The sequence below is a fragment of the Amblyomma americanum genome, chromosome 5 (genome assembly GCF_052857255.1).
Source record: "Amblyomma americanum isolate KBUSLIRL-KWMA chromosome 5, ASM5285725v1, whole genome shotgun sequence".
Taxonomy (NCBI): domain Eukaryota; kingdom Metazoa; phylum Arthropoda; class Arachnida; order Ixodida; family Ixodidae; genus Amblyomma; species Amblyomma americanum.
Window position 1 is genome coordinate 177,442,847 of NC_135501.1, and position 25,189 is coordinate 177,468,035.

The following is a 25,189-nucleotide window of genomic DNA, read 5'->3' on the forward strand; positions in this document are numbered from 1 at the left end:
TCTTTCAAAGTCGTTAGCAAATATTGTGAACAACGAATTTATAGGATTAAACAAGCGGTTATGCATGAATGGCGTTTTTGTGTCAAGCTAGCGACACGCAAGAATGTTTCATGGTCACGTCCAGGTTTCTAAACGCATACGGCCCTAATAATAATATTTTCGTAATATTTATTTGTACATAATGTATACTGCCGCTACCCCTATCATTTCTTATAATCGCTCCCCCTTTTCTTACCCTCTCCCTGTCCTTTTATTCCCGCTAGTGCCCCCAAAGGTGCTTCAGATTACGATGGCAGATGCCGCGGCTAGCAACTACTTTTCCTTCCATCGTTATTTTATTAATAACTAGCCACTAACAACGTATGGCCCTCACCACCTAGAGTCCAAATCAGTTCGACTGAATTTCAGTGTACACAGCAAAATAATGAATATAAGTGTATGCAGTAAAATAATAAACTTATCAATCCAAGAAAATGTTCATACGCGAACAAAAACAGTTAGGTGCATCTGTATTGCTATCTTATTTGCTCCAGCAGTTTTATGAAAGTACAAGATATGGAAGGTTTCGAGTAATATCGAAGTGGAACCTCGGCCGTAACGATTTCCGCTCGATGGGTGGCAACGGTGTTATTTAGCCAAGCTCGCAGTTCATTGTCCGGTCTACTGGAACTTGGGCCAGCGTAGCCGAAGACTTGCACGGCTCACATGCGTGTGTGACGCATTCCGGCAGGTGTGCAATAAAACTGGATCAACCAGCCCGCCGGTCGTTCCTGCATCGTCACTGCCTTCGCTGGTACGACCTGAAGTTAAAAGCTTTTCAAATTTCCAGGAGGTAAAACTGGATACCCACCATGGTGGCTCAGTGGTTAAGGCGCTCAGTTGCTGAGCCGTGGTATCCGCGTTTCGAGCCCCTTGCTGTGCGATGTCAGTACCCGTTAAATGTCCCCAGCTGGAGGAAATTATTTCCTTCTCCCCGCCGCGGTGGCTCAGAGATTAGGGCGCTCGGCTACTGATCCCGTGTTCCCGGGTTCGAACCCTACCGCGGCGGTTACGTTTTCATGGAGGCAAAACGCTAAGGCGCCCGTGTGCTCTGCGATGTCAGTGCGCGTGAAATATCCGCAAGTGGTCGAATTATTCCGGAGCCCGCCACTACTGTACCTCTTTCTCATTTTTCTCGTTCACTCTCTACGTTATCCCTTCCCTTAAGGCGCGGTTCTCGTATCCTCGTATATTTGAGACAGATACTGCACCATTTCCTCTCCCCAGAAACCAATTATTAATATTATTTCCTTCACTCTCACCTTCCTCCCTTTCCTTACGGTGCAGTTCGTTTGTCCACCGAGATATGTGAGACAGTTAATGCTCCATTTCCTTTCCCCCAAAACAAATTTTCATTTTTATTTTTTGCGCTACAAGAGGTCACCACCTGATGACCACATAGCGATGTTGTTCTGGTGCCATGACAGGTGGTCTTGACACCAGGAGTACATAGTCTGGCTGAGACCCTTGCGGCGCGGCATGGTTCGGAACTTGAAGGGTGTTGGTGTCAGAGACTTTTGGCCCTGATAGAGCTTCGCTTTAGATGCTAACGTCATAATCCAGACCCTCTCTTTCCAGACGCAAGTCCTCATGTTTCCAAACTGTCACGTTTCCTTGCCGTGAATTTGTTTATTACTGATGTTGTGATAAATCCCCCAGTTAAATTAGTGCTGTGGCTTGCTCACGCACATTTGTGAGGCATTACACTGGTAAAAAATGATCGCATTTACTGGTGCTTTGGAACAACATTGCAACTAGCGTGTCCCTCCTCCGCGCACACTGCTGATCACACACTATTTTCAGAGAACACATACACTTAGACCTCTTAAGGGTGAAAAGGGAACGTCGTAAGCGTGCACTTCCCAAGGTTTCAAAAAAGGTATTCAAATTGTCCACGTTCATCAGAGAATTAACTGGTAACGGGTAAAGGCGGCGCTTTCAGTAATTCGAGGGACTCGTTCAGAAAGCATATCATCGCCGAATTTCTCTCGCGGTGGCTCAGTGGCTAAGCTTTCGGCTACTGGTCCGCAGTACCAGGGTTCGAACCCGACCGCGGCGGCTGCGTTTCGATGGAGGCGAAACGCTAATTCCCCATGTCTTTGCGAAGTCAGTGTAAATTAAAGTTCCCCAGGTGTTTGAAATTATTCCGGAGCCCTCCCCTGCGGCACCTATTTCTTCTTTTCTTCTTTCACTCTCTACTTTATTCCTTACCTTACGGCGTGGTTCGGGTGTCCGCAGAGATGTGAGACAGATACTGCGCCATTTCCTTCCCCAAAAAACAATTTTAATTTCACCCCATTTCTTTTGTAACTGTTGTTATCGGTTTTCATACTAAAGTGGTCTCTGTTTGTATCAGGAACTTATCCCATAAACGGCGGTTAAACAGTTATCGGTCTGTTGCTCTAGTGGTCACCGTGTCCTCTCCGAGCGAAGAAGAAAGAAGTCTCCATCCCAGCCGACCGGCCGTCCAAGGCTGCTTAAACATATCGGTCCTGCCCTTGTAGGCTTTTAGACATGTTGTTCACCGTAGTCGTGGTTTTAGTGGTTTGCCTGCTGCCCGTGATGATCATTTACAAGTTGCTCGGCTACGCGACACTGACGGTAGTGGCCATGTACGACAGGGTTTTCTGCGGCCCACTTCCAAGTCTGGCGACCATCTGCGCGCACGTAAGTCCTCCGGAAGGCATTGCTGTCATCCTCCACCATTGAGGGAGGGGTCGCGGCCAGCGCTGCGAAAACTGTGCTTTCTTCATTCTTTGGTCACCAGCGGCACAGCCTTGGCCTATGGTCTATGTGCAACATGATCTGCTTTCTCAGCCCTATTTCCTCGTCAGAATCCTTGTACATTATAATCCTGATTTTGCAGGAAACTGCCATTGGAAGTCAAAGATTTCCCAGCGCTTCTGTGCAACATTTTCGAAAAGTGTGAATAGACAGGGGCGATCTCCGTAGCGCCTGAAACTAGTGGATTTGTCTAAACCAGATTTCGGCCCTCAGCTGCCAAACAGCTCTCATGTAGCGCGTGCTTTTTCATAAGATGTCTCGTAAGTTTGATCCAAACACTCATAGTGTTGTGCATGTATTTAACTAAATATATACATAAGGTGATGTTGCATTTTCTGTAGAGAGGCCCTTAGAGTGCATTGTGAAAACTCATCAGGAAAGAAGTGTGGGACCGGCGACTTCCAGATCTTGTGCGTTTATTCACAATGCCACCAAGACTTGAGATATGTATTTGGATTAACGCTTAGAAGCCGGACTTTTGCTCGGGTTTGACGAGTGTACTAGAGACTTACGTCATCCCTCATGTCGAATCGCTCCAGGAAGTGGGTGGGGAGGCTCGTCTTGAGAACCCTACACGGAATTAGACATTGAGAGGAACCATAAGCTTCTCAATACCAGGCTCAGAAGTAAACCATTTATGCCCTGAAAATGTTTTGCATCAAGGTGGACGTGGCGTGCGAATGCAGTGATAGTTTTCTTAGTAATGGGTTTAGTTTATAAACGGTTTTAAGTACTGCGTATGCTTGGTCTTTAAGATGTGCTGCAGTGTCAGTTTCGCGGGTTAATTTCGATCGGTAAGATTTTGTTGAACGTGCAAAAAGTTTACAAAGGACCGCTTCCTCTCCCGCCATTGGCACAAAGGATAGCCGAGTTGGTACATAAGGGAACCCAAATTTTATTACGCGTCGGGTTTAAAAGCATCAGCACAGTAGCTACCCCAGTGTCCACTCAAACTCTAACAAAGAAACCTGGAATACAGGCTGACCCATGTGAAGCAAACCAGTAAGCGAACAAAGCGCGAGAATGAGTGCCTGCTTTTCTTTTTCGCCTTGTTTATTTAGAGGTACAAGTGTTGGCATCTGAGTGTCCCGACGCTTGCGCGTGCTATTGTGTTCGCTTGCGAGGCTTCAACTATGAGAAGTTTACGCACAGCAGTTTTAAAAAGGGTCATTATTCTTTCCTTTTTCATGGCACAGCTAGCTGCTTAAGCCATCTGAGTTTTTGAGTTTGTATTCTCAATTACTCTTTCGCGCTGAAGTAGTTGTTTGTCGTGGCGTGTTTTGTCTCAGTGGGCTGACTGTGTGGTGCCACTAAAAGACGACTCATTCTACGTGGGAGCGACAAGTGCCTTTACTTGCCCACTGGGAATATTACAAAACATTTGTAGAGCACTGCAGTCTGCTGCAATGCTCCATATCTAGTGCGTCAAACCTAGTGCGTCATCATCGACATTTTTTCAGCCAATGACAAGTTGCAGCAACCTGACATCTGGCCAGTGCCGGCACTCCAACAGCACGCTACCCACCTGTTCGCTGCAACAAAGAAGCCTGGAAGACTCCCTGGCGGTTGAGGCTTGCTGCTTAACACCTTTTATCCAGGCGGCAAGAATTGAGGTAAAGAAAACGAACACCAAGCTTTTTATTTCCCAATATCATAAGAAAAGTCTGCACTTGAACTTTGGTCAAATTGGATGATGTGGCAGCTCACACATTCCACAACCTTTTTGCGGTCGGCACTGCTTTTTAGAGCCCATTCTTCAACCAAAATTGCGATAATATTATCGGCACAAATATCCAATAAGCTGTAGGTAATGTATCATACATACTATCAGTACAACCAGAAGCAAGATGCTAGCAGTGAACAAAAATAAAATTGTTGTGCAGCACTATCAGAAGAAAAATCACGAAAAATATTTTCAGTGCGTAGTTTTTTTATGTAGGAGAGAGAGAGCAGAGACAGCGTCGGGCTTGTCCATTTATTGTACTCTTTCTTCTACTCCCTCCGGAAAGTGCCATTTTAAGTACTCGGAAATGGAGGTAGAAAAGTGTTCTCCGACTCTATAATTCGTAGCTTGTGCTGAAAATGTTTAGAAAATATTTCTACGTCGCCAAATCATGCTTATTAGAGCTTATCTAAAGTTTTATTGAAATATGTATGCATGATGTATTCTTGTATTATTTCTGATAATATTGAAAACTACGCTTGATCACGCTTCAGAAAACTACGCAAGGTTAATATTGTGCAGTGTCTGCTATTCTCCATCTTTTCTATTGTTTCTGTTAAGCTATTCTCAGTAATTACGTCGGCACTGCCTTGTAGAGATTTTCTTGGCCACGTCAAGCTGTGATTTACAACTTTCAGCTCAGATATCGTTAGAAACATCTGTTGAAATGAACTTAATTAAATGGAATTGAATACGTCTCTTATGCGTGAGGGCAGCGAACTTTCTGCGGCATTAACTTTCAGATTAAACCTAAACTGGAGGCAATGGCCTTCAGCCGCATTTTTAGAGTTTCGTTGGCTTCTCTTCCTACCTACGGTTGTAAAATTTATGGTCCATGTGAATACTTAACTTCCAACCGTGTTCAGGAGGCGGCCCTGGGCCCATGGGCCATCGAAGCTGCCGGAGGCGTGTGCTTATCGGTCGCAGTGGCGGTGCTCCAGATGAAGTTCCCAGAGCTTGAGGCCCTCAGTGTCGCCCTGCACCTCGCCGCCTTCGTGCTTTTGGTGGACCCACGCTCGTCCAGGGATGTGATACTGATCGACGTGGCCACCATGCACGTCATTGATCTATTTCCGTCCGGCAGCTCTGTGAAATTCCTTCTTCCGGCCACACTGAACTTGCATGTAAGAGCAAAGCTGAGTCCTTGTTTCGGATAGACATATGGTTGCAGATTGTGTTTCTCTTGACGGCGCGCTCAGCTTCACGCTGAGTTGCGTGCAGACTTTAATGACGAGAAAGCTAAACAACTAAACAGTTTGTGTAACTGTCATCGGTAGCTTCACAGCGACATAGCTAATAGTACCGTATACTTTGGTGGTACAAGGACTGGACACACATGCTTGAAGACGTGCATATTTGGCTGCGACGGAGTGGAAGTACTCCTTTCTCTGTCTTTTACGGATGCTTTAAAAAAGCTCTGCAGTTGCGCAGCCAAAGTTTCGTTAACGATCAGTGCCGTTGACACATTGATTATAAATGCGTATTAAGTATTTGGAGCGAAATCCAATCGTCCTACATTCACCGTTAGAGCGATGAAAAAGTATGGCGTCGATATCACGTGGTTAAGCGGGGCATGGAAACAGCAGTTTGCTCTGTGGATCGAAATAAGTCAGGATGGGCGCTGCGCATAAACAGCTTTTGACACGTTGGAATGCTTCCTCCTCTTCTAACCCCATATCACTTACCTTGTACAAGGGGGCTAGTAGCATGGACATGTTCGGCAGAAACAAGTAGGAGGTAATTAAACCGAGGAACGCACGCAGTTGTGTTATGTTTTCAGGCGAAGGTTCCAGCCCAACTGCATCAATACTCTTTTCCAGCGGGTGCTGTCCGCCAGCTTCGATGCGGTGACTAAGATACTTTATCGCTATCTCTCTGAGGCGACATTTATCGCCGTGCAGCTTGATGCCACTTTCACTGAAACGCTGCAGCACTACCTGCAAATTCGAGTAATCGCTTTTCTTGTCCGCTATCAGCACATCATCCAGATATGCTTGAGCCCCGACCAACCCTTGCAACACGGATTCAATCTTTTGTTGAAAGATGGGTGGTGCTGACGCGATGCCGAACGGTAACCGGTTGTAACAAAAAATATCTTGCCTTTTGTTTATGACTGTCAGAATTCGACGGCCCTCGTCCAACGCGATATCATTTTAAGTGTTACGGAAATCTGAAATGGTGATTTGCTGTCCTCAGAATTAGTTGGCAAACAAATCAGTGTAACGGGGAGCGGATGCTGTTCCAGCTCGCACACCGGGTGAAGTGTAAGTTTAAGACCTCAATGCGCACTGAGCAATCCTTCTTTAGGACCGCAAACACAGGCGAAACGCATTCAGCGTATAGGGTACTGGGGATGCTTTCACCCTGATCAATCTTCTTTGACACTTTTTCATGAAGAGCAAACGAGACCATCCTTGCCTTGCAAAATTTGTGAATGGTTCCACTTCTAAGATGTATCTATGCTGGCGGGCCTTTAATAAGTCCGGTATCTTTTAATCTACAACCTAATCTCGTGACACTTTTTAGCCAATGGTGCGTCTCTTTAACGTTTACAAATCGAAAAATTGGTCTGGTCTGAAGGGGGTAATGAAGCCACCACAGCCTGTAACAAATTTGGTCTTTGAAGCTTTTTCTCGTAACTATGACAACTATTGCTTACAGGCACGCGCTTACAAGTGCTGCCTGCTGTCGGGCAAGCTGACGGCTTACGCGGCCCGCCTGAGCCTTGGGCTGTCCGTGTTGCTGTCGCTGTTTTCCACCGTATGGAGCCGCATCTACTCTGCGTCGCAGCACCACCCGAATGTGTTGCAAGAGGCGCAGCATGTTGCACCGCCTCAGCAGCATGCCCTCGACCGGCGTAGAGGATGACCACAAGGCATAAGTGAGTTTCTATTAACAGAACTTATCTTGAGTGTCAGCTGCTTGCTACCTGTTCCGTGGTAAACTTGAATGAACGAGACTGATAAAGTAGGGAAAAGAAATATTTAGATCCCCACGCCATGTGACACGAGTATGGCGTCAGCTAAATGTGCGAGTAAGATCAAAGGAAAAACTGTCCACTGATACTTGCCTTGTGGCTTCATCTGCGAGTTAATATAACTGCTACATCACAGTGAAACGAGCTAACGGCTAATTGGTCATGTGACCACTGACGGTTGACCTTGTGACTTTAGCCATGTGATCACGTCATTTCATGCGGATGTTGACCGCGATGCACAGAATTTTCATCGATGCATGCAGGGCGGAATGCTCGGCTAAAAAGTGCGTTCGACTTGTTCTTCGTGATCACATGAGAACTTGTTCAAGACTGAGTTCCTGTGGCAAAGACACCACACTGACGGATAATTTGCTCCCGGGTCGACAACACAAGCACAGGAAGTATGGGAGCCGTGCCCACCACTGTGTTGTGCATGGGGGGATAGTAAGGGGAGTGCTCAGAACCGCGGCGAATTACTGCTACGGGCCAATGATGCCTATCTCAACCGTTGCAATGTACCTGCACAAAGTGACCATCAAACACGCTGAAACGTCGCATATGTCTTTGCCAGCGCCTCAACACAGCCTTAAACTTGAAGTCAAATGGCACCCGTATTTCGAGCGTAAGCGTATTCGGGTCGCTGAGATTTCCTTTGAGAACGCTTGGAACAAGACAGCGTGCTTGATGATGATAAAGTTTAATGGTACAAGGAAACCTTCCGCCAAAGAGCGCCGTAAATCAAGGAATTTTTTTATTTTCAAAGGAGATGAGAAAGTCCCAATTTCTTATCACTTCACTAACAGTGTCATGACACAAATAATGACAGTGTTATGACAATAGGTTATGACACTAACTAATGCTAAAAAACGCTTGATTTTGACAGCTCTCGTAGTCGTGTCTTAACATACTCCTCTGCAGTTACCAGCGGAAACTTTGCAATATATAGTGAAGCTCAGGCGTTGCTAGAAAGATCAAGGCCACTAAAATTGCATCTTTTGAGCAGGAATAATTTTATCGCGTGGCCTACGCTTCGAGTTTCTGAATGGAAAGAAGGCCTCGTCATTTCTACAGCGCCTCGGATTCTAGACCTGGGCTACTTGTCCTGCCAGGAACCCTGTGGCGATTAATTTTTGATCCGCCGCGGTGGCTCAGTGGTTAGGGCGCTCGACTACTGATTCGGAGTTCCCGGGTTCGAACCCGACCGCGGCGGCTGCGTTTTTATGGAGGAAAAACGCTAAGGCGCCCGTGTGCTGTGTGATGTCTGTGCACGTTAAAGATCCCCAGGTGGTCGAAATTATTCCGGAGACCTCCACTACGGCACGTCTTCTTCCTTTCTTCTTTCACTCCCTCCTTTATCCCTTCCCTTACGGCGCGGTTCAGGTGTCCAACGATATATGAGACAGATACTGCGCCATTTCCTTTCCTCAAAAAACCAATTATTATTATTATTATTAATTTTTGACAGGCTCGCTAAGAAAACGTGTGGCACGATTGTATGCAAGTTCGAGCATTTTATGCCACCGCATATTAATGTCGCTGTTGAGTGCTGACCTGAATTTTGTTTGTTTGGAGTCCGACTGCAGAGTGTAAGGTGGTACTTACAGACCGCCGATATGGTTTAGTAGTTTTCACTTCCGGTCCCTATGCGGGAGATGCGATGTTCTGTGCTCAGTTCTGACAGGCATCTTCCCGTTTTCATTCGGTACAAGCATTCTCATTACCTGGGCTTTGGAAAATGCTTTGGAAATGTTTTGAAAAAGTGGTCTGTGACCCTGCCTTGTGTAGGCCAAACGTATTGTTTTGTGGCGATCTTTTTCCTTATTTTCCGTTGGCACCATTGAAGTTATCATTCATCATCCCTACGGGGTTCCCTCTTGATGCAGGTTCGCACCCGGTGCCACCTGGTGCCCCGACAGTTGCCGCCTGGCTCCACTGCAACGAAATTATGGTCGTGGCCTTCTATGGGAACGCTACGCTGTCAGCGACGAGTTTTTAGGGGGAATAAACTTTCTACAATTATACGTTCATTCGGTGGCACTACTGATACCGAGAATTGTAAATTGTGATGATTATTACAATTCAGAGAGAGAGCCCTCACGTCATTCTGAAACTACTGGCCCATTTTATAACCGCTTAATGCCGGCGTATTGAATGCAACACAGACTCTAAATGGTGCCATCCTATAGCTGCTGCACTTCGTTCCAAACAAATCTCAACCTGTGGTGTTTGTTTCATTACACTCTTTACACCAGAGCGAAAGTTATGTTAGCGTAAATAGGTAAGTTGTAAGCTCTGGGGTATATTGTCCTGAGACGACATCTATGAGGGATGACATAGTGCATTGCTCTGGATTACTTTAGAACACCTGGGGTGAAACTGTGCGGTGACATGGAGCAGCCGACGGGCCTCCGTTGCGTTTCGCCTCCGTGGAAAAGCAGACACTACGGCCGCGACTGAACCCGGCTCCTCTGGCTGAGTAACCGGGCGCTGTAACCACTGAGTCCCAGCGGCTGGTGTTCTAAGAGGATCAAGAAATTTCCTGGCACTAAATGATGACGCACACTCTATACCAAATTACTATATATTTGTAGAAAAGCCATATATAAAGCGAGGACTGCATGCAATAAACAGGAAAGCCGCCGCGTGCGTTCCCGACCGGGGCGTGCCGCGACTCCAAACCCTCCAGACAACTCGGTCTTTAATGTCAATCAGCTCTCACTGATTAATGTGCTTAGCCGCTAAGCATAGCTCTACGACTTTTTTGTAGCGATAGCTACGTTACGGTAGCAATTCGAGCCTTCGGCGTGGCGGGGCCGTGGTGGTGGCGGCGCCGCCACCCTGTGGCTGCGTCCCAAGCTGTCACGTGTTTTGCCACGTGGTGCGGAGCAGCAATACGGTAGCAATTCGAGCTTTCGGCGTGGCGGCGCCGCCACGCTGTCACGTAATTTGTCACGGGGTTCCTCATGTGGTTGGCCACGTGAACAACTTCCATTCGGCCAGCTGTAGCTATCGCGTCACTTCAGGTTTAACCTGAGCTAAACCACCGCCAATGTTTTGTAATTTGGAACCATACGAAAATAGGGTAAAATGCTGCTGCTCCGCGAGAAGGGGAACGCAACGAAATGACTGTCGGTTCTCGCTTCCATAAAGTGCTGTCGGCGCGGCTTGGAATTCATATTGGAACCCTGGCGTCTGCAGCCGAACGCTGAAAACACGGAGCCACGCCCGCGGGTCGAAGGTGGGATCTGTTCCGCATACGTTTGAATGCCCCACCACATGAATCTAGCGTCGCAGTGTTAAATGCAAAATTTTCTGCCGTGTAAATCGCTTAAACATAATAGGCGTCTCGTGCTTAAAAAGATTTCTTTGGTGCAGGAAATCAAACTGATATTGAAATTATAGATTATTTTAATAAGTTTTAAAGCGTGCTCGTGGCCTTTAGTTAAACCGCCCACAGGCGGCATGGGGTCGATCGAGATCGTTGGCGCACAGTGCTATAGTGATGATGAAGCTGCGTCAGAAAAAAAAAGCCATGTTCCACTGGAACTGCCCATAGCGCAGTATGCGACAGCTGCGCGTGACATCGTACACAGACCAACCCAAGTAGCGTACCGAGCTGTGGCCCAGCGGTAGTCCGATTGGCTAACGAGAAGTACTACTCAAGTTAAGAGAGAGTTCGCGCGGTTCAAATTTGCAAACATCTGAACATTACCGATAAGAAATTAGCACTTTCTTTCGAAGGGGACGTACACGATATGAAACCATGCAACTAGAAAATTTATAAATACCATCGACGAAATTTGATCCGTTATTGGTGGCTGATGTAGCAGTAACACACACCTGAAGTTTACGCGTACTTTAACGCACTTAAAACGAGTGCAGTAAGCGGCCTCGCAAGGCACGAAAAAAATTCAATCAAGGCAAGAAGTACTGGTACGGAAGGTGGCACCATAGCGTGCCAGTCAACTGCAGAAAGCTTCGCACCACCGAAAACTTTCATTCAGTAGCAAATACATTGCGCCTATTGAACTTTGGCCGTTTGCGGATGGGAAGCAGGAGCGTTGCTTTCATATTTCGCAGAAAATTAACAGTTTATTTCACAATTACAATGTGTATTTTCTTATTAATGGCCTTTTAGCACATACCGAATGTTTCTTCTAAGATGTTCCGCAATTTTTAAACTCGTTTTTTTTTAGTTAGAAGGGTGCTTTTTCCTGCGCAACATTTGCTGCAGTGCAACGCACCAGATTACAGCTAAGATGTGGTAACTAATAAAATGGTGAACTGACATTTAATAGCTAACCTTTTAAGTCTGACTGCTAGTCTCCTTATTGATTGGGAAGCTTGTTCTCCGGTTCTCTCTGTTTTCACAAACACCGGAAGTAATGTATGATTTTTAGATTTTCAAAAACGCTGTTACCCTCGGCGCTGTGACCCAACAAATTTTCTGTACATTGCGCCAATATACATGCTGCTTCGAAGATGCTTGAGGCAATGCAACGCCTGCAGTGAAAGTAGCTCATTGACTTAGGCCAACTTTGTTAAGGCTACAAAGCCGAAGGTAACTGCATTTTCGAATTTCTAAAAACTGAAATGGATATTCCTTACTGTTGGCTACACACTTCCGAATAGATAAGCGGCTGTTGTGGGACGCGGCCGTTTGCGTACTACATCTCACCTTCCAGTACGCACACACGAAACAAGCAATACACAACGAAACAGTACACGAAAAGAGTGCACGAAACACACGAAACAAGGACAATGAATCAATCAATATTAATTGAAAGTGGTGATGGTTGGAGCTGCTGTGCGTCAGGTCATTCCTTAGTCCAGGGCCCCAGTGATTACTGCTTACATCTTGGAGATGGTGAGCAGCACCTCCTACAGCATATCCTGTAGTGCAAAAGGTTTAGAGCAGCAGAGTGGATTAATATTGTAATAATAATGCAATCACGCGAACCGCAATAAAGTCGATGACCTGGCGAATATAAAACAAAACATTCCCAAGCTCGAAACGTCTAACAGCCGCGAAGTATGAGAGGAACTAAATTATTTACAAATTATTGATCAGTTGAATAAAGCGAACTCTGTCAGCCTTGAGTTCATCTGCTGGTAAAGCGTTTCATGTAGATACTGTTTTTCCGAAGAAATAAAATTTGATGCACTCCCTGCATTTAATTACTGTAGTTCTATTAATGTGATCCCTCCTACTACAGATATAGCGGGACGTCTTAAAGTATTTACATCTGTCTACATGAGCATTTGCATAAAAAGCTTAGACTCTTAGAAGCCAGCTCAATTGAACAGTATTGTTCTGAACACTCTGACATAAGAAATCTTGCCACTTTTCGGCCGCTTTGTTGTTTACCAAAGCCAACTGCGTATTTTTCTTTTTGGTTTGAAAGAACGAATTTGGTGAACCTTGAATTGAATTAGTGAAATTAAAAGAAATTAATTAAAAAAAAACCTTCAAGCTCATTCAAGCAGTAGTTGGCGATAAGCAACAAAATGTGGCGTTTCCCCCCTTGTAGTGTTTTGCCCTAATCTCCTGTCATTATCTAGCCATGCCCAGAGTGCACATGTCTTTCTTAATTTTAGCGCTAATTTTGCCGACTTTTGGCATGACATTTATGCGAAAACGGAGATGGGGCGGGGACGAATAGTCCAGTATTTCATGTGCATTGTTGATCATTTCGTCTTATGCGGTGATCATCCCCAAGAAATGACGCAATGACGAAGAAAATGTCACAGGGTCCGATGTCAGCGGTCACATCACGAGCTATTTGTAGAAACCATTTGATTGGAATGTTGCAGTAAAATTCGAACCTCATGGCCCAAGGCGAATATCTTGCGGCCGCCTTTCCTTCATTCTTCCTTAGCCGACGCTATACTACTGTCACACTGAGCGGACTTCTTAACTTTTTTTTTCACGCCTTGCTCAAGCTTCTTCACTCAAGTTAATAACAGAACAGGTAGCAAACAGTTGACCCTCAGCACAAGTTCTTTCAAGAGAAACTAACTTACGCCTTGAGATCACCCTCTACGTCGGTGGAGGGTGGCATGATGTTGAGGCGGGCCGACATGCTTCGCCTGTTGCAACACATTAGGGCCGTGCTCTGTTGTGAAGTAGAAGCGGATCAATACGCTAGCTGACAGCGACAGCAGCAAGACCAGCCTAAGGGTCGCGCTGGCCGCATCAGCCGCCAGCTTGCACGACAGCTGGCAGCACTCCCGTACCTGTGACTGCAAACAATGGTAGCCATAGTGGTTACAAAACGGCCACAAACAGCGGATTGATCACAGCCTATCGTGTTTTCGTTACCATCTTCACCTGTTTGTAAGCGTACAAATATACTGCTCAGGTCTGGCCGTTGCAACAAGTGTAGGAAAAAGAAAAATATTTCGGCACCATCGGTCCGACATTTCTTTGTGCTGATTTTTATCAGTGGTCCACGCTACAGGTCACTCTGAATCTGGAAACATGCGACGCGTGCTTATGAGACATATCTGGTGGAAGACGTGCGTGGCATGATACATAAATTACATTAAACTAAAACAATATCTTTGGGAAAGCGCAAGAAAGCAGGGGGATACATGGATGATGCAAGCAGGAAGTTGTTTTCGAAAAAGCAACGAAATTGGAAGGCTCCTCACAACGCGGCTCTGTTGGTACACAATTCTTGAAAGGTGACACACTGTCGAGCCCACTTATAACGAACATGAGTGTCACGCGGCGTCCGTTCGTTATATCCCGAAGTTTATAGTAAGTGGACCACAGCTTTAAAGGGAGTTGCTTGTCAAAACACATTTTTTTCTTCGCGAAAAAGTCCGCGATGCACGTCTGTTTTCGGAGCGCCGATCCGATGAGGGAGATTCCCACTTTATTTAAAGCAGAAGCGCGCTCTTTGCCGAGGTCCTTGGCATAGACAAGTTATCTGAGGCACTCTATGTACCCCATTGCTACAGGCGCGCTTATGGGTGCTGGCTCCGGAGTTTCACCCTCATCTGACTACTCCACGTCACTCTCGACCCGCACTTCAGAAACGATGCCCTCGTCCGAGCACAGTTGAATGGTGTCGGCGTCGTCATCGACAGCAATAAAATCATTCCAACCAATGTCATGTTCCCCCATGTCGGAGTCGACGACGCGCTGCCACAAATCGCCCCGGGGCTGGTCATCTTCCGAAGCATCAGGCTGTGGGCATCGGACGCAGTGTCGACGAAGCCGGCCCTGCAGAAGCAGTTCCGCTCGCCAGTGGCCGTCACGTCCGCCCAGGCCGCTATCATCATCTCTACCGCTGAATACAATGGAAATGGGCACGGTGTTCCCATCCGCCGTCCCCAATTACAACCAGGGCCCGAGATTTGAACGAAGCCAACGTAACGTCCGCGACGCAACAAGAGTGACAAAAGCGCGCGATTGGGTAGGCATGCAATGTGCACAGGCGCCAATCAAGCTAAGGATAGCGAGGCACAGCGCCAGCGGAGAGACCAGGGGGTCGTCTCTACTCGAGCGATCGGACCGTCGGCTCGTATTGTGGGTTTTCTCGTGGTGGCGTGGGCCCCCCGGGGTTGGCCGGACTTGTCGGCACACACGGGGTGCATTGGCACGCCTTCGCTATCTATGGGCGGTAGTCTGCGTTGTCGTGTTCATGGGTAGGGACTCCCCAGACGCATCCGCTTCTGCCGCCACTGCTTCACCCCTTCGGGCGCCTCGTTTCCCATGGGTCGACTTTGTATCTCTTTACGAGCATTCCATGCCGCCAGCACCTTCGCGGCATCCTACTTCTTCCAATGCGCGCAAATTCCTTGCCCGCCATCCGCTTATGCGGTAACCTTAACGCGAGGTGGGTGCTCGCATGACACCTTGCGATAATGTGCTTTTGCGCCGCTCTTTGCCGTGCTCCTTTCTCGCTGCTCGTCCCCCTCCCCCTGTCATCTCCCCCCTCCTCTCACATATTTCTTTAATCCCTCTCCCTTGCGCAGCCCCGTTGCGGTGTTCCCTTCCTAAAGGCGACAGTTATAGGGCTCTGCAGTCCCTTTAAATTACCCCCCCCCCCCCCCACCGACCATTCAGAGAATCTCTCAATTCCGTGAGTGTCAGTGCGGCCACCTGTTGGCTCCCACCAAAGGCATGCTTGACAGAGCATGGCCTCTGCGATTGGCAGCTGGTGGCGCGCAGTTGATCGCAGAGGCCACGCATGGATTTGCAAGAGAGTGAGGAGAGGGGAGCGGGGTTGCGATTAGGTGTGGGAGGGCGATCTGGGAAGGCGCGTCGGCGGTTAAAGGGCAGCTCGCTTCAGAGCGGCACGACACGGGGTGGGCAGTTCGCCTGCGATGAGGCTCGGGACAGTTCGGGAAAAGATACCGCGTATCTCCCATCGCAGCGCCAGGTTTACGCCGTCCGTTCGCTGTAACTGATCAGCAGGGCTTAATGACTTTCGTTATACGTGTGATTTTGTGCCATTGAAACAATGTATATTATGACAGTCGCGCAGGTCTCGTTCGTTATAAGCGAAAGTTCATCTTACGAAGGGCCGTTATATGTGGGCTCGACTTAATTGGCTTTGTAGCGAGGGCTACATTTGGCTACCAATCGAGCATTTCGCCGTGGTTCGAAGAGGAAAGTTGTGCGTATGCGCGGCTGCCGGAGAGGAGCAGCAGGTGCGCCGCGCGTGACGTCACGTGGAAGAGTGGATGTGCGCATGCGCGACAATCAGAGTGGAGCAGCTGGCTGGCCTTCGCCGCTGGGGCCGCGCATGACACACGGGGATGCCACGTGCTAGCTACGCGCATCACTGCGCATGCACAGTTGCGTGTATAAAATGCGGAGGTGACACGGCAACCGCATCACAGTCGTTTCCCATGGGTGACGAGTTGAAGAATCAGCGGCGGTATCGACCGATAAAGATCAATTTCTCGCTATGCATAGCCTGGTCATCGACTGGCGCCTTTCCTTCCGCCCGCGGCGACGAAGGCCTGTCTGCAGATGAAGAGCATCACCGCCGCCGTGCACAAGCTCATCGCTCGGGTCCAGGATATCTCCCAGCAAGCCGCGCTGCGGCTAGACAAAGCCGCAGCTTTGGGAGCGGCGCTCTATGCGTTGCCGCTCGTTATTGTGCGCAAGCCATGCTGGAAGAAACTCGAGCTCCAGCATCGGATGTCCCTGCGCGTGTGCCTCGGCCTGCCCAAAAACCCGCAGTGCGCGACAACGTTGTCCGAGGCAGGAGGGTGGCCGCTTGAACTCCAAGCCGCGCGGGGGGCACTGAATCACATCGACTGGCTTCATCGCGCACCGGACGGCGGCTCTCTGCTGCAGCGTATGCGCTTGCACCCGCACTCAAGAATGGGCGCGGCGCTGCTCGAGTATGAGCAATTGACACAAGGCCCACCCCACTACGGCCCTGCGCGCCCTGGCCTGCTGCCTCTGAGGTACAGCGAGCGTTCGTCGGCATCACGGGAAAGCGGAGCACACCCCTCTGTGCTGTGCAACAGCTGGCCAGAGCCGTCGTACACGAGGAGCTCCAGGACCATCTCCTCGTGTAGAGCGACGGCTAAGTGGCCCGTGACAGCTGCTCCATTGCAGCGGCGGCTAACATCCCCTCCCTGCGACTGCACAGCCAGCAACACGCAACCTTCTTGGGCTCCTCCGCCACGGCAGAATTGATGGAGATGCGGCTCGAATTGGACCTGCTGCTCACCCTCGGCCCTCCGCCGCCCAGGAGTGTTCTGCTGTGCGACTCCCGCACTGTGCTCAGCCGCCTGCAATCCAATGGCCGCGGTACCGTACTAGTGCGGGACATCCGCTCCCGCATCGAGCACCTCGCTCAAAGAGGATGCTTCGTGTGTGCACAGAGGGTGTCCGGTGACTGCGACATCGCCGGCAACGAAGAAGCTGACGACCTCGCGACCGCCGCACATCAACTGCCTCCCAGTGATCTGCCTCTAGCGCTCGAGGACGTGCGTGCGGTCATCCAGGTCATCTTCGATAGCAGCAAGCACACCGACCCACGCATTGCAGGAAATGAGCACATCGACAGCATCACCGGCTGCCGCGCACTTACGCGGTCGCAACGTGCAATGATCCTCCGCGCGCGCATTGGCTGCGTGTGGTCCGGGGAACGACGGGAGCGACACAGAATCGCGACGAGTGATGTGTGTGTACCGGATGCGGTGAAGTGGAAACACTGGAGCACCTGCTCCTTCGCTGTGCCGCGTTCGCCGATGGTCGTCGCGATATGCATGCGGCCTATAGGCGCTGGGCATACTACCGCGCGCAGGACAGTGCACGAATTCGTCAGGGAACCTTGGTGAGCCTCTGTGAGTTCCTTGAACAGACGGGCTTGACGTCCCGACTGTTCTCCGCCAGGTAGTTACGCGCAGTGAGCGAACGTTCCGCGAGTAATAGCTTGGACGATTAAGAACTGGACGCCCGACTCCGGTTGTAGCCAACTGTGCGCGTGTGTTTTTATTGCTCCATCATGAACTAATCACGTTCACAATTTGTACCCCTTTCTTATTGTGTAAATAGTTTGTACAAGTTACTTCTCCCCCTATCCACTCTTCCTGTCCCCTCACCTCTTTCATTTCATTTCTCCATTCTGCCTGCTATCCTTGATTTCCGCTGCCCCAGCTCAGGTGATTCAGTACCGATGGAAGATGCCGGGGCTAGCAAAAATCTTTTCCTTCCTTTTTATTATTATTTTAATAAACTACCTAAATATAACATGGCATAACTGCGCATGCACAGCAGCGTGTATAAAATGCGGAGGTGACACGGCGGCAGTATCGCAGTCGTTTCCCTTGGGTGACGAGTTGGAGAATCCGGCCGCTGTTCAGCGGCGGCATCGACAGAAAAAGATCAATTTCTCGCTACGTTCAATCTGTAATAGCCGGGCTAAACTACTGCCAATTTTTAGGGGAAAGAAAATGTCGCAGTATCTCTCTCACATATCAGCGGACACGAGAACCGCGCCGTAAGGGAAGGAATAAAGGAGTGACTGAGAGAAGAAAGGAAGAAGGAGATGCCGTAGTGGAGGGCTCCGGAATAATTTCGACCACCTGGGGATCTTTAACGTGCACTGACATCGCACAGCAGGTGACTTTCAACGGAATTGGCCTTCAACGAGTTTATCAACTAACTTATGGTTGTGAAGCTTCTTACGACGAAGGCATTTTGCCGATCGTTTGGCTTTCCCTTCTCTGAGTCACCGCACAACCCAGCTTAGGACTAATCTGAGCGCCCTTATGTGATACAGAATTTGGGGCCTTATTTAAGTCCGTGCAAATGCAGTGGTCAAGCTCTTACATGTTTGGTCGCTAAGTCCTCCGGCGGGAATAATTGCGCAGAGTCGACGAACGGAAAGAGGTCGATCGCGTGCATCAAGACCACGTCCACCAGTATCAGATCCCGGGACGAGTACGGCTGCACCAGAAGCACGAAGGCTGTAATGAGCAGCGCGGCAATGATGGTCTGGGTCTTTTGAAATTTCATCTAGAGAACCAAGGCCGCGAGCATCAAGCACAGGCCTCCGGCAGCTTCGTTCATCCATGGGCTCAGGGACGCCTCCTGAATGCGGTGTAAAGAAAGGATCCCCGTCGATGTTGAAATGATCCGCTCTCCAAAAAATTGCCAGTGGCTTAACGTGAATAAGCCCCGAATTCAGCGAAAAGCAAGGACGTCTCGAAGCGTCTGAGGCTCGTCCTGGCAGCTCCGCTACACGCTCGCGACAAACATTCTATATATTGCCACACGGCCACGTGGCTATGACGTGGTATCACATGGTCATACGACACCCCCATCAGACGTCAACGCGTGGCTTCACATCACCCCATCAGATGTTCTTAAGGTCAAAAGTGAACCCAAAGGTGACACAATCACTAAGGTCAACGAACGGGCATGGGCCATGGTCAGGGTTCAAGGGTGCGACACCATAACTGTACCACATATGGTCGGCTAACGCGGCTGGGGGTCATTATCCGGCCTAAGCGTCGACTGCTTTGCCCAGCGTTGTGAAGTTTTCGCTTCAAAATGCGACTCTAGACTGCTGCCACCGTTTCTTTAGCTGGAAGTAGCAACAGCATGTTCGTGCCTAGATAATTCTCTGTAGTAGAAACTGAGACGTGTATAAGCTGTAATAAGCATAATTGTGACATGCAGAAATATTTTAAACGTTTCCAGCTCAAGCTGGGAACAATCGTTTCCTGGAGCAGTGTCCAAGCTTCCGCTCGTAATACATGAAACAGCAGCTTGTGAAGGGAAGTGTGCAAAGAGAGAGAGAAGAAAGGAAGTTGCCGGGATGGCTTATATCATAAATCAACTAAACCTACTAGAATTGTATGGGTTCAAAATAACGCATCGTATTTTTAGTGTCAAACCAGGCAGTAAGAAAAATGAGGACGAAAAAAAAAGGCTGTGAAGAGACACGTCATTCAGTTGAACGTACTGCTCTTTCTAATATATTTTCTTAAGGCTATCGGTTTTTTTTTACCTCTAATCTAGCCGCCAGGACGGAAGGAGTTAGGCAGTAATCTTCAACCGCCAGGGAGTCTTCCAGGCTTCGGTTGTGCTGCGCACAGGTGAGGAGCGTCTCGTTGGAGTACCGGCTCTCGCCAGAGGTCAGGTGGCTGCATGCTGTCATGGCTGAAGAAAGATTAGGAAACCACGTTAGTAGCCTTTGGCACATAAAATTTGCTCTTATCTTAAAAAAAAGTTCTGCTTTATGTCACGTGTTATCCAGCACAACTCCGTATGGTGGTAGGGTGACATCATAAACCGTCCAGGAGGAAGAACTAGTACGCGAAGAACATGAAAAGCTTATTCGTCGTTAAATAGAAATAGAGAATACAGGGTTTCTAACACTGGTGGGACAACCGTGTGTACCGTCAAAAAGCAAAAAGCCACTCACCACCATTTAAAGTAGCACCGACGCTTAATTTTGGTGGCGCATTAGGCCGCAGAAAGATAGGTGGGCGCAGGAAATTAGACATGGGAGAGGTGTTTGCCCTGCAGTGGGCGTTGTCAGACTAATGATGATGATGATGATGTCATTTATTATTTGCAGGTGGTTTAGGGCTCGAAATGTGACCTTATCGTTCATGCACCTTCCCATGGATTGTTTTCAAGTCCCTGTTTGTGTGAAAGCAGGGTCAGGCCTGCCTTGCAGCCTTAATTTTCGTAAATACGCAACAGAGTTCACTGTTTGAGTGCTCCAGAGAAGTGTGTGGACATTTGTACGACATTATTTACATGGATCACCGAGCGGTGCTCGCCTATCGCCGCTAAGTTCTTTATAACTGAAACTTTCTCTCATGCTGGATCGGTTTCAATGGCTCTGTAACGTCAAAGCACTGTATAGATCGCGTGACGCTGGAGGAAACTGCGTTATAATCGCTGCTTCGTAATTGTTTGTAATTCAGGGTCTTGAAAGTGAAATAAAACGACGAAGCAGTGATTACATTAGTTTTTTCTTGCCTTCTGTGACCTATACACAGCTTTGACGTCACAGCCACTGTTCGCCTTTTTAAAACGAAACTGAAACAGCGTAAGAGAAAACTCGATTATAATTTCTTTAGAAATCGTAGGCGAAGACTATGTGGTAATCCGTATATACCAGTGTCTTATGCATCATTACAATGAAGAAATCAAGCACAAAGAAATTAGATGTCTACACACCTTTAAATTTCGCTGTGTATATGTTTATTCAGCGAAGCATTCAAAACCAAATGCGACCCGAAATTCGACCACCGAGTAACATTTCTCTCTAAATATTTATCCTCTAAATAACCGGAAGGAGAAAGAGAAGGGACTCTATACGTCTCGAGCTTTCTTTCTGTGGTGGTTTAGTTCACCGGGTCTGCATGAATTAATGCGATAGTGTTAAAGGCACCATTACCCGGACAATCTGACGTCGGCGTTGTCGGCGTTGTGAGCGAGAAATAGGGTGGCGTAGAGTGGCCCAGGTGGCCACGTGACCTTTAGGTGTCACCACAGCTGCCCAGCCAAATAGTGAGAAAACTCACCACCATGGCAGGTGGCTGTTAAATTAATAATTGAACGCGATAGGTTGCTCGGCAAATGCAACTTGGGTCTCGCAAGCCCCACTGTTGGAAGCACCTGCCATCTCGGGACAGTGGCGCATCCCTCAACCGCTGCAACATTGCAGAAGGAGTGGTGTGAGCACTCCCAGGGACCTATGAATATGAAGTTGAGAACGACCAATTCCGCATCTGTGGACATGAACTCATTACCACTATCGCGTCATATTCGTTAGGCGGAGGTCAATTGTCCCTTCTAATTTTTGCATTGTCTGTGCAGTGGTGCGTCGCCAAAGTTGTAGTGGGAATTGGTGAAGCTACCATGCCGATGCTTTTACCTCGCAGTCTATTGAAGCTTCAGTGTTCATTCATGGAAGAACGCACTGAACATCCGCACAGTCGAAAAATCAACAAGCGTATCCTATGACACAAGAATGTTGTGATCCAGCCCGAAAAAGCCGCTTTTATTTGAATGCCTTTCCTCAGAACCTGCACCATCAGTCAAATCTTCAGGCACCTATTATGTGAAGCTTATGGTACCTCTGTAAGTCTCATTTTGAATGGTTGCGAAGAAGACCCCCTTCTTCAATTTCGAATAACTTTTGAGTTTTCGTCAAGCTATCTTCGATCAAGGCTGAACCGCGTGTGAGGCCTGAATAACCAAAGCACAGCTTGGACACCTCCGCTTGTGAGCCCTCCTTGGCTGCACGAAGACAGAAATGGTTTCCTGCCAGCTTACGTGGGCGCAGACGGTCGCCAGGCTTGGAAGAGGGCCGCACAAAGCCGCGTCGTACATGGCCACCGCAGTCACGATTGCAGTGGCGAGCACCTTGCAGAAGAGGATCACAGGCAGCAGGCAAACCAGGGAGACCACGAGTACGTGGCGCAACATGCCGCACGCTGAGGGGCAGCAACAAAAGGGTAAAAAGTAGCGCTGGTTGGACTGTTGTTGTTGTTGTTAGCCTATCAAAAGATGGCACATACCCACACTGGGGGATGCTGGCCGTTCTGGACACCACTTCGTTCTTCTTAGTTCGGACACGAGACGGCGCAGAGCCTGGAGGACACATGGATCGCTGCTTCGATGGATTTTAGGGGAGCAGTTCTTGTTGAAACAGGCGCGGACCAATTTAGCGTCCAAAATTTAAAACATTAAGTGGGGGGGGGGGGCAATTTGTGTACCTAAAGTGTGGTGAGGCGAATGCCTTTAGCGCGGTGCATGCTGCTTGTGTCCCTGATGTTTCGTTAAGACGTTGATTAAGTACATAATTGTTTGTGAATCTTAAATGCTGGAGACACCGGAGGACGTTTGGAAGCATCTGTCTGATTCGACACCTTTCCGCAAACACTGTCCAGCGTCCTTACGCTAGACAGAATATAAGTTGAGACAGATAAATGAATGAGAATGTTTGCCGGGTGTTAATCGAATTAAAAATAAACGAAATAGCCTTCGGACAAATGAAATTCCGCCAACAAAAGGTGGAAATGAAATAAAATGGAAATGGTGCTACAGTGACCCGCAGCCGAGAGGGGGCTCACGGAGACTAGAAATGTGTTGGCAGGAAGTAGCGTAGTCGTTAACACGCACGCCTGCGGAACAGAAGGATGGTGGTCCTGATCAATTCGTGCGCAGAGATTTTTTTTCTTATCTGGTTGACGTCATTTGATTGACAGATGTAGTGTGACAGAACTCGAGGAATGACGGACAATGATGAGCCATTAAAGGGTTTCGGCTTAAAAGTGCTGACGGAGCTTTATCCTGTCCCCTGACCTGATGGCTCTTTCTGTGAGCTGGTTTTATAATCCCACCTTTTTTTTCTAATCTTTAAGTTCATTCTTTGGTACGAAAACGATAGACTGAAGGAACAACGTTTTCACAGAGTTTATTCGCAACGGTAAGGGTTTCACTCGCAGGGTCCCTTTACTTGCTCAGTTGTACAGCCTGCGCAATTTTCTTGTGCTGAAGCCAGCTGTGAAGGTCGGCGGACCTGGCCACGCCGGAGACCAACCTGCGGCATGAAGTAGGACAGTTTTTCTCGGCGTAGGTTTGCACAGAGGACGAGATTCAACCATGAGTAAAACTTCCGAAAAATTGCTCATTACTGGCCTACATTTTTTCCTTGAACAATTTTTGTGAAACGCTGATGCCAGCCGGGTTTCCTGGCGTGCCGGAAAGCTCAGGTATATTACTCCCTTCAAAGATTTAAAGCTCCCTATGGATGACAATGGATTCTTCCCATTTGCAAGCTTGTAGCGAAGGGGTCGCTACACAAACATCCTCACACGACCGAGAAAGAAACGCAGAGGCCATTGAATTTTAGAGAAACGCCGCCGCTTTTCGCTAATCAGAAACCGCACGAAAAATATAGATGAAATAGTTCTTAAAAGAGAAATTGGCTACACTAAAGATGGCATATATCGATAAGGTACCGCTGTATAATCACGGACAGAACATTTAAATAGAAAACTCAGCTTTTAGAGGCGAGAAAAAAAATAAGTATCGCTACCAGCGGCCGATTTCGTAAGTGCTTGCATTGACACTGATTTTGGGGGCGCGGATCGCAAAACCTATTCACTTCAAAGCAGTGGAAACGAGCTGTTTTGGGGTTTATATAAAGTGGCAGGAAAATTGGCAAATTCAGTTTTCAATGCCATAACTGTGTCTTTTGCTGTCGGACAAACATACAAGGGTCCAGATTAAAGCTAGCCATTTTTAACGAAAAAAAGGGGATCAAACATGTGCTCAAGAAGGGTCATATCGCGCATGAAACACCAGGACGATGCCACGGAGTTCGCGCCGCAAAAGCGGGATTCAGAAGTGCACGCAGGAGCTGCGCTGGTCAAACGTGTATTGAGAGTGCATAATTTCAGATTCATTCTACTGCGTTAGAAGTGCGGTAATATTTTGTTGGAATATCCGCCGCCTGTATTTAGGTATGTGCGACGCCTCCACCCTTTAGCTCTTCTAGTGGCTCAAAGTGCATTGGGGTACCCTTCGTGAGCCCTGTGGGAGCGGGGGGGGGGGGGGGGGGCTCTTCGAAGCACCCGTTGCTAAAAATCATGAACTACCACGACGCTCCGCCGCCCACTCACTCGCACTACATGCCGCCCCCCCCCCCCCTTGTCCGTCCCGAAAGTCTCCACACCGCGGAACCCCACGGAGAAGTGAGACGAAGAAGAGATGGCAAAATCAATTACAAGGACGCAATAGGAAAGCAATGCGAATTTGGATGTAGAAATCGTTCCGGGCACGCACAGTCGTGGTTGGACACCAATAGTGGTTAAGGTGAAATTACGGGGGTGGCCCGAGAAAAATTTTTTGAAAGAACCTGGGTAAAGTTTGAGGTCGGCATCGTGTCGAGCAGGCATAATTTCGGGCTATATCGATTTTGGTCCAAACTGACCAAGGTCAAATTTAGGCGGTGGGCCGGGCAACGTCTCTTTTTTAAATAACACAGGCTAGATTTACAGGTCGCCATCGTATGGGGCTCGGTAAATTAACGTTTGACATCGATTTTGGTTCGAAACAGCCAAGGTCAATCCGTTGCTATGCGAGGCTTCTCAAGGTTAAACGAAGGTCAAATAATGCACGGAATAGTGAGCCACCTTTTCGTAGAGTAGAGCTGCTG

At 48.3% G+C, this 25,189-nt stretch overlaps 1 protein-coding gene across 1 annotated transcript; it reads left to right on the top strand.

The window, feature by feature from the left end:
* Window positions 1–2,506: 2,506 nt before the first annotated feature.
* Window positions 2,507–5,703, top strand: LOC144134401 (uncharacterized). Its single transcript, XM_077667323.1, has 3 exons — window positions 2,507–2,706; window positions 4,284–4,436; window positions 5,413–5,703. Exons 1-3 carry the CDS (start codon window positions 2,554–2,556, stop codon window positions 5,701–5,703), a joined length of 597 nt encoding a protein of 198 aa, XP_077523449.1. The 5' UTR covers window positions 2,507–2,553.
* Window positions 5,704–25,189: the final 19,486 nt, after the last annotated feature.